At 43.2% G+C, this 20,464-nt stretch overlaps 1 protein-coding gene across 1 annotated transcript; it reads right to left on the bottom strand.

The window, feature by feature from the left end:
* Nucleotides 1-976: 976 nt before the first annotated feature.
* On the bottom strand, nt 977-17,005 carry LOC121866875 (creatinase-like). The gene is made up of 2 exons (XM_042366615.1): nt 16,510-17,005; nt 977-1,672 (listed from the first exon to the last, which is right to left on the bottom strand). Exons 1-2 carry the CDS (start codon nt 16,518-16,520, stop codon nt 1,330-1,332), a joined length of 354 nt encoding a protein of 117 aa, XP_042222549.1. The 5' UTR covers nt 16,521-17,005; the 3' UTR covers nt 977-1,329.
* Nucleotides 17,006-20,464: the final 3,459 nt, after the last annotated feature.

Raw genomic sequence — 20,464 nt, 5'->3', positions numbered from 1 at the left:
GCCTTTGACAGGGTCCCCCACGAAAGATAATATGTGAAGTGGAGGCACATGGCATTGATAGATATTCTAAATTGGATTATGATGTGGTTAAAGGACAGGAAACATAGTAAGTAAGCTTTAATGGCACCAAATCCAATTGGGTAACATAAATGACATCGTACTGTATAGACGAAGAAAGCACCATAAGTAAATTTGCTGATGACACAAAAATAGAGCGGGTAATTAAATTTGACGAGGACTCGGTAAAACTACAGGAAGATCTGAAAAAATATTTTGCATGATCTGAAAAATGGCAGATGAAATTTAATGTGGAAAAGTGGAAAGTACTTAACCTAGGAGATGAAGAACGGTGACAGAGAAATCCGACTCTGATATATATATCTAGGGTAATGATGAGTAGGAATTTTAAACCAAGATGCGTAATTTATCGAAACAAGGCTAATAAAGTACTTGGGTTCATATAAAAAAGCTTTAGTTACAAGACTAACGAGGTCATCCTAAGACTATATCTTTTGCGCTTGTGAGACCCAGTATGGGCCAATAGGACCGCTGCAGTTTCCTCCATTCTTATGTTCTTATCTATTCCACAGAACACACTCAGTACTACTCGACAGTTCTGAACAGGACACACTCAATAGGACTTCACAAAGTTAACAGGACACACTTAACAGTACTCAACAGGACACAACCAACAGTACTCAAAAGGGTACACACAACAGTACTCAACAGGACTCGTTCATCAGTATTTAACAAGACACACAACAGTACTCAACAGGACACAACCAACAGTACTCAAAAGGGTACACACAACAGTACTCCACAGGACTCGTTCATCAGTATTTAACAAGACACACAACAGTACTCAACAGGACACAACCAACAGTACTCAAAAGGGTACACACAACAGTACTCAACAGGACACACTTAACAGTACTCAACACGGCAGACTCAACAGGACAACCAACAGTATAGAGAATGTGTTCTAAGAATATTGTCCGATAAAAACTAATTAACAATTTAACTAAGGAGATGTTCAGCAGCAAAAGTTTGCTTGTTCTTCTGTCGGTGATAAATTGAGCTGGAAATAATATACTATAATGTTTAAACATGGTAACTTATGCAGGGCCTTCTAACATATAAACTGAATGTGAGTGTGGGAAACTGCTGCTCTTGTGAGGCAGAAGTTGAATTTACGTGTTGTTAAAATGTACTAGAAAGATGTTGCGAGAGTTAATCAAGGTGTTGGTGAACAAGTAGCGTATGGGTTATCAAACATTAATATTAATACATTAGTTTGTGTTCATTATCTTGTATATATAGAAATGAAGGTCAACTTGTATTGCACACATTGTAAGGTATCATAAAAAATCTGACACACAAGCTATATCTACGATCATCAAATAAAGAGTTGTTAGAACATGACTCACCAGCCTCACGCCCGTAGTAGTGGCTGAGGACACCGAAGGAATGACCGTAGCCAAACGTGCGGTACTTCAGAAGGCCGAACTGGGCAAACATTTCGTTTAGTTCTTGGGCAATCTCAGAACACTTGGCACCCGGCCGGACGAGTTCAATCCCCCGCTTGTGGACGGCCACGTTGGCTTCCCACACCTTGAGATGGGCATCGCTGCAGTGGTCAAAGAACCAAGTCCTCTCTAGTGCCGTGTAGTACCTGCAATACTCAACTGTTCTTTTACCATGTAATGACGGGACCCCCAGGCAGGGACCCGCTCACTCCAGTACTGTTAAAGTCCGGGAAGGTTGACCGAAAGTTAGGTGAGATAGTAGAAAGAAGAAAATAACAGTAGAAAGTAGAATGTAATTATACGATGTAATAGTATAAAGTGGACAAACTCCAGTAGACAGTAATAGTAGATGGTAGCCAAACTCCACTGAACAGTAATAGTAGATAGAAGACCAACCCCAGTAGACAGTAACAGTAGATAGTAAAAAAAGTCCAGTAGACAGCAATAGTAGATAGTAGACAAAGTCCAGCAGACAGTAATAGTAGATAGTACACAAAAGTAATACACAGGAATTAAAGGTATTAGACACTGATGACAGATTGCAAACAGTAGGAAGAAGTTGGCAGGCAGTATATTGTTGAAAGTAATCATGAATAGTAAAGAAACAATAAGTAGCAGGTAATAGGCATTTGTTAATGCTGTCGCCATATGAGTAAAGCCAAACAAATACAAAAATCAAATATGAGTTTCAACCAAAACTCATCTATACTTGTACAACTCTACATTACAAAATCACGTGTGATCAGTACATTACCTGAGTGAGCAAATTACACTTTCGTATTTCTTATGTTAATACTTATCTAATAAGCTATTATAAGGGAATAAGAAATTATCAAATAATTAACCTAAAGATTGTTGGAGATATTTTGCTATACTGTAGTGTGTGTGAGTGTACAACAGTCACCAGGTGGTGGGTTGATCATATCTAGAGCGTAAGAGGAGATTTACTTGAGGAAGCAGTGATGCTGACTCTCACCGGGTAACACACTCTCAGTAGAATTGAGTGGAAAGTCAAAGACGCCTTTCTGAGTGACAGTTGCCAGGTGATACATTCAGGAAGGGTACATAGTTAGAGAGAGGAATCAGTAATTATTCTGGATAAATAAAGCTACAAGGAAGTTGGAAAACAAAGTAATAAAGGAGTGACAATTGTATTTGGGGAGGTAGACGGTAACCAACTAACACTGTCGATGTGGTACAGAGCCAAAAAAGGAGGACAGCGTGTTTTATGTGCACAAGGAAAGAGAACGGCTGATTGATAGCATTAAAGGAAACCACTATAATAAGTAGACTGGAGGCAAACAAATAGGAGGTTTTGAACAAGGAAAAACGAACTGCAGAATTGAGAGAGCATTGTAATTTTGCAAGAGGTATCAACTGATAGTGACAGATACATGATTCAAACAACAGAGAAAGAGATACAGATACTGGGTAATACAAAAGGGTATCAACTTGGTTACATACTGTACTAGTTTGAAACAGATGCAGGAAGAGCGTCAAGAAATCTTGCAGTTGGGAAGTGAACAGAGGCTACCCAAACCCTCGTGCTGATAAAATTACAGTAAAAACTGAAGATGGGACTGAATTTTAGAGTGGAAATATTTGTTAAAAGACTGAGGAGTAAAAGGAGACTATGACTAAGGTAGAGTACAGAGAATTGAATGAAAAGTAAATGATTATAGAAGATGCAAGGAAAACAAATGGAATAATGATTGTGAGGCACAAAACCTTAGTTCAGAGACAAAATATTACAAGTACTGGAAGACTGAAGACTTAAGAAGGAATTTACAAGAAAGCAACAATGTAAAAGCAGTGTAGTGACATAATTAGCATGTAGAACAAAAGACGCCGGATAAAAAAGGAGTGTCAGGCCAGGTGGACGAAAGAGACAGGAAGGTCACGGGTTGAACAAGAATAAGAACATAAGAATGGAGGAAACTGCAGCGGGCCTATTGGCCCATACTGGGCAGTCCCGTTTACACCCAACCCCTATTGCTCATATAAGCATCCAACCTAATGAGATAGATGATAAATGGATAGTTGTAGTTTGAGTCCAGTAGAAAGAGGAACAAGTGGGAAGAACACATAAAGAGTTGTAAAATAAAAAGGAAACCCTAAGATTTAACAAATTTGTTTGGAAAAAATTAGTATAATGACGACAAACAGCCTGATAATTTTTAAAGGAGTAGTTTGAGCTGAAATAGACGAATATAAAAATAAAGGAAATTTATATTGTTGAAGAAATAATAATGGAGTTCTCGAAGAACTTGGCAAAGAGGTCCTAGTCCTTACTAGGAGAGTCATATAAAAAGAATGGCAGGGAAATTTCACAAGGACAATAATGGTTCCTCTGGAAAAGAAATTGAATTCATCAAAATGTTTCACTTAATTATAGGACTAACAGCTTGGTTTCAAACAAATTTAAGATCACTGCTTAAAGTTGTGAGGTGGATGGCAGAAGTAAAAATTCCAACAACGTTACTGGGCAAAGAACAGGAGTTGTGAGTATGTCAATTTAAGCGCGCAAAGTGAAAAGGTTAAGAGTTTCCAAATCTCTGAGACCAAAATTATACATTTTATATGATAATCGAAATATGGATTTCAGAATTCGGATTTGACCACCCCTAGCTACTTATATTTTTAGTTGAAATTCACGAAAAATTTGCAAATTTTGCATATTTTTATTGTATGTAACGACATTTTACCAGACAGAATTCTTGAACTTTACCAAGGTGGCCATGTCTTCCTTGCTCCTGCTCCTGGACACGAGCTCCCTACTGGCCACTTGGCCCCTGATGTACGCCTCCATCTCTTTTGAGTAAACATGTTGTGATGCTTCAGTTGTAATCCTCACACAACTCCCTACTAACTGTGTGTGTGTGTGTGTGTGTGTGTGTGTAGGCCATGTAGGAACTTCCATTGGTCTATCCAGAAACTCCATGATTGCAGCAGTGGATAAGGAGCATGCCAGAGGAGGATCGGTTACCCCAGAGTTCCATTCAATAAGCTCCGAGAGTTTGATGGCATCTGGGTTGACGTTAGGAGTCCTCCTGGGTCAGACACTGCAGTCTCCTACCTTTGTGTCCTCATCTCCCTCACCTCTGATTTCCAGTATCCTTTTCACAGCTTCCCTCCTCTCCTCCTCCACCTCACTACACAGAATGGCCTGAAGCACAGCCTCAGAGTGTGCATACCAGACTGATCTCTTCACTGTAGGCATCACTATTCCTACGAACTCCTTCGTCTGACTTGTGAGCAGTTTCAGCTTTTACAGTACATACCTGGGACCCTCCACCCAGCTGTGACTTAACTTGATGCTGAAGCAGTTTGGCATATAGACTCCCACTATGAATTCCACAATTATCCTCAGATGTTTCAGGTTCCTACCCTTCAGCCCAGGTTTGGAAATCCACAATCTGCATAACCTTAAAGCAGTGGTGAGCCACCTACTGTGACAGGAATGGCCCAATCTACAAGAGAGCTAGACTCTGAGTTACCTCTTTTGTTCTGTTGACCGTGATGATTCTGTATCCATATAATTGGTCTGCGCTGAGATTGGGTAGAGGAGGACCAACAGTGATCCTTTTGAGCCTTGGGCGGATCTCCAGTTGAGTGGAAGTGTCTAACATCTTCCCTAAAGGCCCCGACCACTTGTTGTTGCTCAATGTCTTTCCATCCAGTGCAGTTACTAGGTGTCTGAGACTCGGCTCCCCCGTGTGCGAGTCACAGACAATCCACACCAACTTTCTGCCGAGCTTGGCCTCTACCTAATGCATTACTCCTCCCTCCCAGCCAGTATTCACATTAGTGCTGTCACCTATGGCCAAAAGGATTCTGGTCTGCTCCTCTCTCCTTTAGCCAGTTCACTAAATGATCAGCAATGACCTCAGCATGACTCCTCTCCTCTGTAGCTTCCTCTGGTACAAAATGCCACAAATATTTCCCACCTGGTTCATTGCACTGTATAGTGTGTTTCTTTAACAATTCTGGGAAACTACCTGTTAGTTCCTTCAGGTTACATCTATTCCCCTATCAAAGAAGATACAGGTGGTGCCATTTTCTCTAATCTCTTCATCAAACTTCTTAGCCAACTCCATAATCAGTCTCTCCTGAGCCCTCCTCACCTTCTTGTGGTCAATCACCAGTGCTGTGTCAGACTCTATGATAAGACCAGAATCAATCCGGACACCAGTGGCAATCTCTGCAGTCTCTCTCCACCCAGTATGATGTCTCAAGCTAGACAGAGCTATGTTGGTGATATTTGTAGTTTTATTTCTTCTTCTTAGTCACAGGCAAGGAAGAAGTTGCTGCAGTCTTTGACATGAAGACTTCGTCCTCTTCTCTGCCTTCTCCGGTGTATCTCCAGTCTCCTCCAACTCCATCTCCAGTAGTGACTCCTTCCTCAACTCCTCTTCTTTCTTGGCTGACTCCTCTGCCTTCCTCCTCCTCTTCTCTTCGGCCTTCCTTTTCTGCCGCTATCTATACAGCACTGCTTCCTGTTTCCTGGTCTCAGGGCGATCAGCTAAACCCATCTGGTGTGACCCAACACTACCCACCTTTTCTCTCTTACCTCTGATGAAGGCAAGCTCCTGTTGCAAACAGGGTTGCACCCAAGCTCACTGCAGCTTCTCATCACACAGTGACATGTCAGGATGTCCACCAATTTGTCCAATTTCATCATGAACTTAGGTTTGACCTGTAGATTCACATTGCCCATGGACACCTTCAATGCCATATTCCACAGTGCCTTCATTTTAGACTTGATCCTAACCTCAGTGTTGATTACAGGTCCTGTGAATAGAGCGTTGGCCTTTCTCCAATGAGCCAGTAGCCCAGGAACAATGTCGTTGTTAACCAGGTGATCAACTGGGTAATTCCTTCTGTCTTCCTCATTCATTTCTCTTCTGAACAAACCATACCCCAACAGATCTCTGGCTGTGGTCAGCTCAGCAGGGGGAAGTTCCCTACAAGTACCAACCAAATGACTTAGCTGACAACTTGATTTGCTTCGGGTTCTGATTTCTTTCTGACTCATTCTGTGGACCTGTGAACAAATCAAATGTCATTTGAATTTGGTTGGGCCGACTAATTCCCATTGCACAAAATTAATTTCATTGAAATTCTTAATAACTCCTTTAAGCTCAGGTTTTGGCTGTAGGAGGTTGTTCAAAGCAAATTGCGTAACTAATTTACTTTTACAAGACTATGTGATGTATAAGTAGTAATAAATTTAGATAAATTTTGGTCTAAACTAAATTGTTTTTCTGAATTAAGTAAAGTGGTAAAACCCAAGACAGAATCAACTAGAAACCTACATTTATTGTCATGAACTAGATCTGTAGAGTTGACATCAACAACTGATTCAGGTGTTTTTTTGTAATATATTTTCAATTTTCTCTTCAATCAATCCAGCAAGTGCATTTAGATGATCAGCATTTGTGACTATGTAAAGCTTAGAAACTGTACCATGCACCAAAAATTACCAAAGTTGATCACACATATTAAAGACGCATTGATATATATCAAAACTTTGTGATCAAATATAAGTAGGTAAATAGTCTTTACAACCAATATAAAATGGCATTATTTGAATACTAGTAGTTTTTGACTTCACTAAAATTGACACATGTGTTATGCATGAGAGAAGACTGGAGGTTGACAAAGAAATACTGTGTGTTTTGTAGAATATGAGCAACATGTCGACGAAGTAAAGTGGACGGAATTACTGAACATCCTAAGAACTTTGAAGTTGAGTTAGTAAGAAACTTTAAATTTAGAAGGAAGTAATGATCAGTCTAAGAGGATCTGTGTGAGCCAAGAGTGAAGGCGAGATACCACACCAGGCTTGTTTATTGTTTCTATTGTGGTTAGTTTAGGAGGATATTATGATGCTGAAAGAGGCAGTGGAGGAGATGAGAACGAACATAAGAGTTGTTGTTGATAGACACAAATGTTCCCAACTTCGACGGAGTATCACCAGTATCGTGAAGGAATCTACCATGAAGTTGGTAGTGACCTCAGGAACGAAGACAGCTGACATGATCAAGAACAAGAAATATGAAAGGCCGAGGGAAGATAGTGAGGTGTACAGAATACCGTGTGGCTCCTGTCAACCACATTGACGAAGTAGGACATCTGCAGAGGGAAGAGGTCAGCATATTACACAAAGACAGACAGGAAGACAACAAAGGTGTTAGAGGCAGCATGCATCACGCTAAAATTCAACATCAGCAACAAAGCAGGGAACATGGTTTGGCCATAGTCATAAAGATGACAAGACTAATCCCGGGCATTAGGAACCTTGAGTATAGACAGGTTAAAGCATCTTAATTTGCACTCCCTTGAGAGACGTAGAGCGAGGGGCGACCTGATAGAGGTGTATAAGTGGAAGGCAGGGCTAAACAAAGGGGACTTTACAAAGGTACTCAAACTATCCAACCAGGAGCGAACTCGTAACAATGGTTTTAAATTAGACAAATTTAGATTTAGGCGTGACATAGGTAAACACTGGTTTGGAAACAGAGTAGTGGATGAATGGAACAAGTTACCAAATATCATCATTAACTCGAATACGCTGAATTGCTTCAAACATAGGTTGGATGCTCATATGAGCAATGGGGGTTGGGTGTAAACGGGACTGCCCAGTATGGGCCAATAGGCCCGCTGCAGTTTCCTCCATTCTTATGTTCTTATGTAATGTTCTTATGAAAGGTTTGGGTTTCTCCACTAGTAATAGTTGGAAAATTAATATCGAATGGAGATATTAGTAGAATAATATTATCAGTGGGTGGGTGTGGGCGGGGGGTTGAAATACAATATTGATATTCAATATATGAATACTAATTTTTTTTCATTTTTTTTTCAAAGAACTACTTCAGCCCCCGACGACTTCCGCACTTCCTTGTCAATGTCCTCTGGCAATTCACACATCGCTACCGTTAAGCCTTCCAGGCTCCGGGGAATCATGTCCCCACAGTTTTGGCCTCACTGGCTGGCAGGTCGAACCAAGATAAATTTGAGGTGGAGCCTGAAGGCCAAAAACAATTTGGTATTAAGCAGAAGGGCCCTTTGGCCACATGGTCGTGATTCTGCCTGGCTCGTCTGATCTGGCAGCATATACAAAAATATTTAGTGAGAGAGTCCCTTGATGGCAATATCAATAATGGATCTTGATATATTTGATGCACAACGCATCCTTGTCTGGGTTTGCTGCCGTGAGCCTCGCGTTTTCCCCTAGAGCAGTGGTTCTTAACCTTTTTTGAGTCACGGACCCCTTTGAGAATCTGGTGAAAGCTATGGACCCCCCCCCTAGAAAAACGCACATAAACATATAAACACAACTTTGCATGCAATGAATATACTTTATTTTATTGAAAATTCATTGCCTCATACAGCGTATGACATACACAAAGTATGAATAAAGTAAACAATCTTAACAAAGAATTATGTTTCACACTTTTTATGCAAAAATTAATGACCACTCCATACAAAAATGAAATACAATCATCTTGTGCAAATTAAGCAGAACAAAACTTTAATTCTGCTCAAAAGTTCATTTCAATGAGAAGGTTGTTGTTGTTTGGCTTGAATAAGAAGATGAAACTGTGGAGTGGTCTTTGACAAGGTAACACGCATGTCATCTTTGACATCCAATCGATTTCGACTTTTCGTTTTGATAGAAACAAGTGCTGAAAACCCTGACTCACAAAGGTATGTAGCAGCAAACGGAATCAGAGCACCCATAGCTCGCTTTACCAGACGAGGGTAGGCTTGTGTCAACGCACACCAGAATTCTCCAAGGTTCTTCTAGTTGAATTAATTTCGTAACAATTCTTTGTCTTCAGGTCAATGAGGTCATCTTTGGCAAGGTCTTCATCACTGATGCAGTCTCTGTCAGCAAGGAAAGGATTACGAATCCATGTTTCAACTTTAAGGTCACCTGAGCAGAAGTAACCTTTGAAAGAGTTCTGCAGAGTATCCAGATGTCTGCAGAATTCTGCCTGCAAAGAAATTGCCAGGGCCTTGTCACTCTCGATTCCATCCTGCAGAAGCACTTCCTCTAACATTGGAAATTTGCATAGTTGTCTGCCTCCAACCTCCTCTTCCACAGTGGCAGCTTGGCCAGAACAGCCTGCAGTCTTTCAGCAGCATCCATAATGGTGACTCCAGGGCCTTGAATCGCAAGATTCACCCCACTCATATGGCCAAAAATATCCGCCAAGTAGGCCAAGCCATGAATGAACTCCTCACTGTCAAACTGTTCTGAGAGTGGACTTTCTTTTTCTCTCAAAAAAAGTGAAACTTCTGCTCGAAGTTCAATCAAGCACTTCAAGATTTGTCCTCTGGAAAGCCAGCGAACTTCTGTGTGGTAGAGAAGAACTCCATATTCTGCTCCCATTTCTTGACGAAACCTCTTGAAAACGCGATGGTTCACAGCCCTGGCTCTGATGAAGTTGACGACTTTCACGCCAGTAGACAAGACTTCTTTCAGAATTGCTGGCAGAGTCTTTGACGCCAATGCATGCCGATGTAGAAAAGAATGGGTCACGATGACCTGAGGAGCCTCTTTCTACACCAAAGCAGCAAAACCAGATGTGTTGCCAAGCATCGCAGGTGCTCTGTCTGTGCATAGAGTACCAAGATTTTTCTTCCAGTCCAAGTTTTGCTTGGCAAAGAAATTATTCACCATTTCTAAGATGTCGATGGCCTTTGTAGTTTCCAAAATGGGCTCACAAAATAGGAATTCTTCTTTGATGGCATCAGCATGCATATAACGGACGAAAACCAGGAGCTGGCTGCACTGAGAGACGTCAGTAGTTTCATCCAGTTGCATGCTGAACGGAAATGGCGTAGCTGCCAATTCTTCCATTACTTGTTTCAGAATATTAGAAGAAATCTCAACAATTCTGGAGTGGATGACGTCATTTGACAAAGGCACTGCTGTAATTTTCTTCCTCTGCTCCAAGCCACAAACCAGCTCGACCATTTCCAGGGCACATGGCTTTACCAAGGTCTCTCCAATCGTATGTTCCTTCTTTTGCTTGGCAATGCGATAGCCAACCTTGTAGGATGCTTCAAGACAAGGCTTTTGTGTTGGGGCAAATCCAAGTTTTGGCAAAGTTCCAGCTTTCTCAAATCGAGCCTTCTTTGCACGAAATAGATCAACACTGCCCGATGCATTTTCAGGATGGACAGACGTGAGGTGCTCCTTCAGCTTTGTTGGTTTCATGCTTCCATTGGCAAGAACCTTGCCACACAGGAAACACTGCGGCTTTTGTGTCCCATCACGTTCAGTGATGAAAGTAAAACCAAAGGATAAGTAAGCTTCGTTGAACTTCCTTTTCTTTGACAGTTCCAAATTGAGCTAGGCCTGCGAAACAAAAAATGTTAGGTAATTTATATGGAAAGCAATAACTAATGAACACAAATTAATAAGCACGACAGATCGACCGACAGAAAGACTGATCGACAGGCAGACAGACCGACTGACGGACAAACCTTCACAGACAGACAGAGATAGACAGATAACGCTATTTTCAGTAGCATTATTACGGATTTCTCTAAGGTTCCCCTCAGAAAATATATGAATGATACTGACTGATGACTTCGTGTTTTCCTACTATACTGACACACCCAGACCCTAACTTTATCCATTCTCTCTCTATTTATGCATCCCTACCCTAACTACGTGCACCCAGTCCCTAACTTTGACCAATAAATATTAACAGACTTGTTATAAATAATGGATAAAACAAATAAATACAGCGCACCAACCGTTTTTGGTTTTTCACAACACTCGCACGCGCCTTTCTCCATATGCACCCACGTACGCACAAACACATATTCACACACTGTACACCCATCACTCTTCAGCCACACTCTGAAATTGTGGTCAGAAGGCGGTCGGAGGTCTCCAACCTCGGCTGGTACAGCTGTAGTAATAATAACTAAGGCCCTCTTTCGCTATCTTCACCAAAAACATAACCATAGGTAATTGAATATATTTAGGAAAAAGTATGTATTTGAAGATACTATTGCCCTCAGTTAAGCCTTACCAGTATATGAGAAGATTCCCAGGCCGTGATAAACCGTGGAAAATGAGAAATAAGCACTTAATATGGAGTGGCTCAAGATGGCGGTTGTGCAGAGAACGATGCTACCAATTTAAATGGTAAACATCTGGGCCGGATTCAGGAGTGGGCAAGGTGGGCAGCTGCCCAGGGCCTCCACAATCTGGGGGCCTCCACATGTGCGGTAGTAGCTATATCAGGGCTGGTCGACTTGAAACCACATGAATGACTCCAGTCATGTCTCACTTTTGTGTGTGTGTGTGTGTGTGTGTGTTGGGAATTTGTACACTATCAATAAATATACAGTTAATTAAAAATTTCTCAATATTCTAATTTCCTCAGTATAACTCCAAATGGCTTCAAAATTCTCCAAAGAAGTGTTCAAATTTCAAAATTTTCCCGGGGGGCTTACAGCGCCCCCCCCCCCGAACTCCCAGATGTTTAGGCTTGCTTCACTCGCCACCCCACCCTCTTGGGTAGTTATAATGAGGGAGGCCTCCACAGGTCTAAATCCGGCACTGGTAAACATGGGCCACCAGAGACGCTTAGCGGTCAGCGCTGTAAGCAGTGGCAGGGTACGGTTTCTTTAATTTCTTTCAATGGGAAACTATTCTAGAAGTCAAAACCTGACGACGATGACGATTGTATGTTACCTGGCCGTATACAGTAGCATCCCATGCCACCCTACAGATTTACTGGTTTTCTTCAGTAACCAAAAATACATACATAACATCTGGTATATATTGACAAAAATAGAACAACTTAATATAAAAATATAGTGAACATAAATGTAAAATTTTTATCTGACCTTCACGGACCCCCTAAAGCCCATTCATGGACCCCTTGGGGGGTCCATGGACCCCAGGTTAAGAACCCCTGCCCTAGAGGGATAGTAGCCTACTGGTGGAGGTTTGTCCCCGGACGATAATGCTCGTCTGAGAAAGATCTCTCAAATCCCCGGAGCTCAGGTTTCATGTGCCCCTCACGCGACCCTCAATCGTTGCAAGGAAGTCGTCTTCTCCCAAGACCTGATGTGATATTCGGAAGAAAACTATTACAAGAATTAGATATATATGAGGCGATAACAGTAGAACATTTTAAAAAGAAGGTTGATGGTGTCCTTATTCCAACCCCTATTTTGTTGCTGACATTTGAAAGGCTAGTTTTGCCAGAAACAGTCATGTGTGTCCTATGGTAAGTCGGACCATGAAGGCAAGGACTGTCCCAGTCCTGTCGCGTTTACCAACAGCCATGGGGCTCTCCGAAGAGTCACCAAGCCTCGACAAAAAGGTGCGATCGCCACAAGCTCGAAAAGGAGGTGCTCGAGATTCAAAGCAAAAAGGTTAGCTTTGACGAGGCAAAGCGTCGTGCGTCCGCGAGTATCTTTTGCCTCGATGCTATCCTCCCTTCCTACTCGACGTCCCACGGCTCCTTTGCTGTGCCAAAAAGCTATAATTCCCTCTGCTACTCCTCGTTCGTCTCCGTCAACTGATGATAGTATTACCACTTCCCCCCTCTACCTCCTCCATGGAGGTTACAGGGGAGCCCGTTTCGGCAGCTACTGGTACTCTGTCGAACTAGAAGCGGTCCACGAGTGGGGGATTTCTTGAAGAGACTCTTCCTCCAAAGGTGGGGCCTTCAGAACCCTCTGGTGGGTCTCGGAAGGACCCCCAGTTATCGGCCCCCGGGGCCGCTCCCTCGCAGGTTTGGCTTCCCCGGGATCTAGTAGTCTGCTCTCGATCTCCTACTGTCAGGTCCAACAAACCCATGACCAAGCCATCGATCGCGGGGCAAGTGACATGCCCGTCAAGGGAGGATCCCTCTTCCTCCTCAACGAAGCCCGCTGTTTACAGGCAGAGAAAACACATAATGAGTGCTGGGACGCTCCCTTCTAAGGGCACTTCTAAACCCTTATCTAAAGATATTCGGGGAGGAGCTCCAACTGCTCCTGAGTAGGCTCCGGCTGGTCTGTGCCTGTTTGCAGGAGACCATGATTAATTCGTACTTCCATCTGCCTTCACGAGATTACTCTGCTTTTTACTCTCCTACCCCCCCCCCCTTTCGTCCATCATGGAGCGCAGCTAATTTTATAGAAACATCTCGGAGTATCTCTTTTTACCATTACCGCTCCCCTACTGGTAGTTGCTGCTCAGCTCCCCATGCAGCGCACGTATACAGTACTTTGTGTTCCCTCTACCTTCCACCTAACTCACCGGTTGATAGAGAGGAGTTTGTGTCTATGGTTCGTCTACTCTCTCCCACATTTTGAATACTTGGTGATTTTAATAGTCGACACACTGTCACCAATTCCAGGGGAGCCATGATTGCTTCAACTGTCGAAGCCACAGATCTCGGTATTCTAAATACCGGTGACCATACACATTACCATGTCCAGACAGGCACGACCTCTGTAAATGATTTCTCCCTGAGTTGTCCCGACACCATTCTCGATTTCACGTGGAAGGTTTACGGGAGATCTCTGCCGACTGGACAGGGCTGACTGGGTGTTTTTTCAACGGCTAGCCACGGTGATCTGAGTAGTGCAGACAGGTTGTGATTGAGTGTCGTCAGGCGTATGGTCGGTAACGTAGACCCAAGACTGACTTTTATCGTGCAGCATACAAGAGAGCCAGAGCCACGCCCGTCGGGTTATTAAAGATGCCCATCGTTTGTCTTTTGCTTCGTTCGTGTCCTCCCTCAACGCTAGAATGCCCATGTCGCAGGTCCGTAAGATAGCAGGGAAGTTCACTCCGAGCCCTCCTCCGGTCATCAAGGTCAATAGGGAAACGGTCATTGACGGCGTGCTGGAAGTTGACGTACTCGCTGGGGCCTTCACAAGCATATCAAGTCGTGCTTCGAGGTCTTCTGAGGTGCGTCGCCAGTTGGAGGTTCAGGAGTTTCGTCAGCTGGCCCTCTCGTCCTGTAGGGGGAAGAGTGTTAAGAGTCCCTTATTCCCTAAGGGAACCAAGATATGCTCTCTACCTGTGTATTGACTCCTCCCCCAGGCGAAGATAACATCCCATAAGCCATGATCCGTCATATCTGTAGCGAGTCTCTGTCGTTTAATTGGATGTAGAGGGACATTTTTATTCCCTCCTCTTGGAAGACTGCAGTCGTCATCCCCTACAATAAGCCCGGTAAGGACTTATCTGTTCCTCTTAACTACAGATCCATAGCCCTGACTGTTTGCATGTTTAAAGTATTTGAGAGGATGGTCAATACGCACCTGGTACGGTATCTCGACTGTCCAGTGTGGTTTTCGTCGGCACCATTCGACAATGGATTGGTTTGTTCGGTTGGATACTACCATCTGTTGTGTTTTTGCATCTTGACATCGAGAAGGCGTATGACACTGCCTGGTGGTACGGGACACAGCTTGACATGACATCCAAGATCACGACACTTCTCTGCAACTTTCTCAACAGGCAAGCCAAATTGATTATCGACTTTCACAAAGGAGTACCCCAAGGAAGAAATATTTATCCCACATTACACACTATCTTCATGGCTGATATGACTAAATCAAGGAATTCGTAATATATAGCAAACACCGACGATGTAACCTAAATAATCCAATACCCTGGAAAATCAAAACAAATAATGGCAATTAGAGCAAGCAGAGGAATAGAAACATTAAATAATTACAAAATAAAATGAAAGAGCCAAATAAATAAACTCAAATTACGCGCAAGTACAAAACATAATTATCCTCTAGAAGAGCAGCAAAGGACAGACCACCATATATACAAACAGTACGAGACATACACACAGAACATAATATAACCATATTCAACATCAGATCACACAACCAAGTAAGCGCAATATGGGAAAAACTGTCTCAACTAGAGGACGCCTTCATTCATTTAGACATAACAATATTTCGCACAGGTTGGTGACCAAGAACCCTAACAACTAACAATACAGAACGAGAATCAATGTACACACAACAGACAAATAAATAAACACATAAAATTAATTAACATTTAAAAAAAAGGAGATTGTCACCTCAGTAACACAAGGATCTCAATGGATCCCCAAAACAAAAACAAATAAATAAAGACCCTTAGCAACACCATACCCTCAGCCACTCTTCTAAACTGATATCTAGCAAACAAAAAGATGATGATTATCCCAGCAGTAACACGACGACTTGGAGGATCCCCCAAACAAACATAAGGCCAATGACAATACGCTATAAAGTTAGTTTATTTGATTTTGCTGCTACAGAAGAAAAAACGTCGTCTCCGCTAGGTGGATACCCAACCTGTTATTAACCTCCTTCTGTACCTACCACTTCCTACCTTGACCTTACCCTGACCTCTCGCATCTACAAAGCCAATAGCCTGTCTTCTCTCCATCTCTCGATGATGATAAAGTGTTACATTATTTGAGAAAGCCCTTCAAGACGAAACATCAGGAGTAAAGTAGTCTCTCTGTCCCTGTGTTTCCTTTGCTACCACCTAACCGTTCGTCCAAATGGATCTACTCATTAGGAGCATTACAGTCTTCATAACGAGAGAAGTATTCCACAGTCTTCATATGATGTGAAGAGTTTTGACTACTTTCTTCTCAACATCAACAGTACTGATTACTATCTTCATAATATCACCACATACTTAGGGAGCATGAGGAAGGACAGGTACTCGTACCTAGAAAATGAAAAATGACAGGTACCCTGTAATCATACCTGGAGCATGAAGAAGGTCAGGTATTCACCCCTGGAGCATGATGATCAAGTACACACCTCTGGATCATCTGTAAAATCTGAATATCACCACCTATTGGAACTCACCCCTTACCCATGGGTGTGGCGAAATGGACTCCTCTCCAATGAAGTATGGGAAAGCAATACTCACCTTTGCGGCATAGGGAAGTTTAAGGTTAGGTTAAGTACAGAGAAGGACAGTACTCACCCCTGTGGCATTGGGAAGCAGTTGAGTGAGAGGATGTCACCCTTCTGTATCTTCCTGGTGGTCACTGGGTTGTGTGCTCCGTCTGTGTTGATCCCGGACTGGAACCACACCCACGCTGCCAAAACCACACTGTGTTAATGAACACACCCCGCTATAAAAATGACCTGTAAGGACAGGCCAGCAAATATGTTGTGTCAAAACTTCCATCCTTGTAAGTTGACATTCCTCAACAAGCCAAATGAGCCACACGCTTTTCACACCTTGAGCTTCGCCTACTAGCCGGTGTTTGTACTTACATAAGGAAAACCGGCTGGTTTAACAGACGGTTAACACCACACTCTTAGTGACCACACCCATACTGCCAACACCACAACTGTGTTAGTAACCACACCCACCTGCTAATGCCACACTGAATTAGTGACTACGCCCACCTGCCAACAGCACACTGTTAGTGACCACACCCACGCTGCTAACACTACACTGTGTTAGTGACCACACCCACCTGCCAACACCACACTGTATTAGTGACCACACCCACCTTCCAACACCACACTGTATTAGTGACCACACCCACCTGCCAACACCACACTGTATTAGTGACCACACCCACCTTCCAACACCACACTCTTAGTGACCACACCCACCTCCCAACACCACACTGTATTAGTGACCACACCCACCTGCCAGCACATCACTGTATTAGTGACCACACTCTCCTGCCAACACCACACTGTTAGTGACCACACCCACCTGCCACCACTAATTGGAATTAGCGGGGACCACACCACCTACCAACAACACCACACTGCTAGTGACCACACCCACCTGCCAACACCACACTGCCAGTGACCACACCCACCTGCCAACACCACACTGTATTAGTGACCACACCCACCTACCAATACCACACTGTTAGTGACCACACCCACTTGCCAAAACCACACTGTATTAGTGATCACACCACCTGCCAACATCACACTGTTAGTGACCACACCCACCTGCCAACACCACACTGTATTAGTGACTACACCCACCTGCCAACACCAAACTGTTAGTGACCACACTCATTCTCCAACAATTACACTGTATTAGTGACTACACCCACCCGCCAACACCACACTGTATTAGTGATCATTAATCTGAATCTACCAACACCAAACCTGTTAGTGACTACACCCACCTGCCAAACACCACACTGTGAGTGACCACACCCACCTGCCAACACCACACTGTATTAGTGACCACACCCACCTGCCAACACCACACTGTATTAGTGACCACACCCACCTGCCAACACCACACTGTATTAGTGACCACGCGCGCGCACGCGCTCACACACACACACACACACACACTACATCCTTGACCACCGAAGGGTCAAGACGTACCTGGCGCTCCTCTCAGAGCAGCCAGGTCAACTGTTAAGTTGGCCCATACCAACCCCCTCCCCTGAACCCTCCTCCCCACCGGAATATCAACAAGTTCTCGCCAGAAGTTACAATTTCATTTAGGAAAGGAACGGAACCAGTGTTAAACAGAGGTGAACAGTGGTGAACAGTGCTAAAGTCAGTGAGAACAACTCAACAGTAACAGTCGTACCCAAGCTAACCTTCACACAGTGAGGTCCCAGGTACCCAGTGATAACGGCCCGTGAGACCAAACAACAACCAGCGATGTGTTAAGCCGTCTACGATAGGAAGGCCTATGACCAAACCTCACTCATATAACACCATCTGTGAGGGAATTACTACACCACATGTCCCTCATAACACCATATGTGAGGGAATTACTACACCACGTCAAGTCCCTCATCACACCATCTGTGAGGGAATTACTACACCACGTGAGGTCCCTCATAACACCATCTGTGAGGGAATTACTACACCATGTCAGGCCCCTCATAACACCATCTGTGAGGGAATTACTACACCACGTGATGCCCCTCATCACCATCTGTGAAGGAGTTACTGCACCACGTGAGGTCCCTCATAACACCATCTGTGAGGGCATTACTACACCACGCCAGGTCCCCCATAACACCATCTGAGGGAACTACTACACCACGTGAGTTCCTCCTAACACCATCTGGGAGGGAGTTACTACACTACGAGTTTGCTGTTCAACACCTACATTAATCTGTATGTTCACTGTATGTTCCTTTACCTTTCTCTAATGAAGGCTTTTGTTAAACCACCAATGTATGTAATAAGTCATTTATGTCCAATGTATATTTTCAGCCTTCGGGCTGCAGAATTTTTTTTCAATAAACCGTTAATTATTATTATTATTATTACACACACACACACACACACACACACACACACCCTTCAGGATTTATTGAACAGTCTACAGAACTGGGCCACCAACAACCATGTCACCATCAACCATACCAAGACCATGGTTATGCACATCAACCTCTCCTCCGACATTGTCCCACCTCCTTTCATTACTCTAGGTCCGAACACACTCCAGGTTGTAGATTCCACGAAGCTCCTCGGCGTCACCATAGACAACAAACTAAATTGGAAACCACACGTCAGTGAAGTTGTCAAATCCTCCAGTTTCCTTCTCCACCTCCTCCGCCGACTAGTCCCTCGGAGTTCCTGCACCCGAGCTCCACAGTGTTTACACAACATTCATACTTCCCAAGCTCACCTATGCCTCCCCCACCTGGTCTTCCTCCCTAAATGCCACACAACGTAAACACCTAGAAAGCAAAAAGAGGCATGCAAGATTATCTCTTCCTACTCCACATATCAAGAAGGCCAACACACTGGACCCTTTCTGACTCTCACCGTGGACCATCACGACCTCATCTGCAATTTGGTAAGAAGCTTACACCATCCTCGACACCGGCTCCTACTACCACCTGAGATCCCTTGCCCGAGAATTGCTGTTTGACACCACAACCGCATCCAGCCCATAAGTGCACGAACTGATCCCTATAAGAACAGCCCAGTCCCAACCATTGTAAAAATTATCAATAACTTGTAATAAACCAGTGTATTCACTCCCAGTAAATACTACTTCTTGCACTGTCACTATGTTGAAATGCACTGTAGTTTGAGCTTTTCCCATCTAGTTATTATATATCTTATTTGTATCACTTATGTTACTTGTATATTATTTGTAATTCGAAACCCATTCCCCAAATATGTAACTGCATATTTTCAGCCTTCTGGCTGCCAAGCTCTTTCAATAAACCGTTAATTATTATTATTATTATTATTATCGCACACACACGGTTGCATTAGCCTCTGTCAAATATAAAGTCAGTAATATTATATAAATGTGGGTTTATAACATTTGTACATTATTTACAGTCTATCATCCAGAGTAATCTAATATACTATAGCACTAGGGGTGTGTGTGTGTGTGTGTCTGCTCTGGGCAGCCGAAACGGCACAATCGTTTTTCATCAAACTTGGTGGAAAAATCGCAAAAAAATTTGTTCAGTGGAACAAACCTGGTCCCATATCGATGGTTTCTTTAGGAAGCCAATACATAACCATTTTATTTACGCTGGAAAACGATGCAAGTCTACGGACTTGGCGCACCCAGCCCACGATTGCAGTTATGGTATTCGGCTCCCTCCTCCTCCCGCCACTTTTTTCTGAGCCTACGTTTTTTTTTAATGTTGTCCGGATTAGTAAAGGAAGGAAAATGAGTAAATAGAATAACAAATAAAGAAGGGGAAACAGAAAATAGTTAGAGATAGCAGGTGGGGGCGAGCTGAGTTTCATCATGCGTCTGGATGCGCAGTTTCAAATTTACCAGACGACCTTACAGCTACAGTGTATGCTTATTCCTGTGAGAAGAGATAAAAAGAAAATAACAGAAATACATGGAGAAGATGACTACAATAGACACAGGGTAAATATAGACAGTGAAACAGACAGGAGGTTGACAAAAATAGACAGATTCATACATGCACAAATAGACAATATGGCAACTA

The sequence above is a fragment of the Homarus americanus genome, unplaced genomic scaffold, assembly GCF_018991925.1.
Source record: "Homarus americanus isolate GMGI-L3 unplaced genomic scaffold, GMGI_Hamer_2.0 scaffold6256, whole genome shotgun sequence".
NCBI classification, from domain to species: Eukaryota; Metazoa; Arthropoda; class Malacostraca; order Decapoda; family Nephropidae; genus Homarus; species Homarus americanus.
The sequence above is the reverse complement of the archived record's forward strand: the minus strand, read 5'-3'. Positions and strand labels throughout refer to the sequence as shown.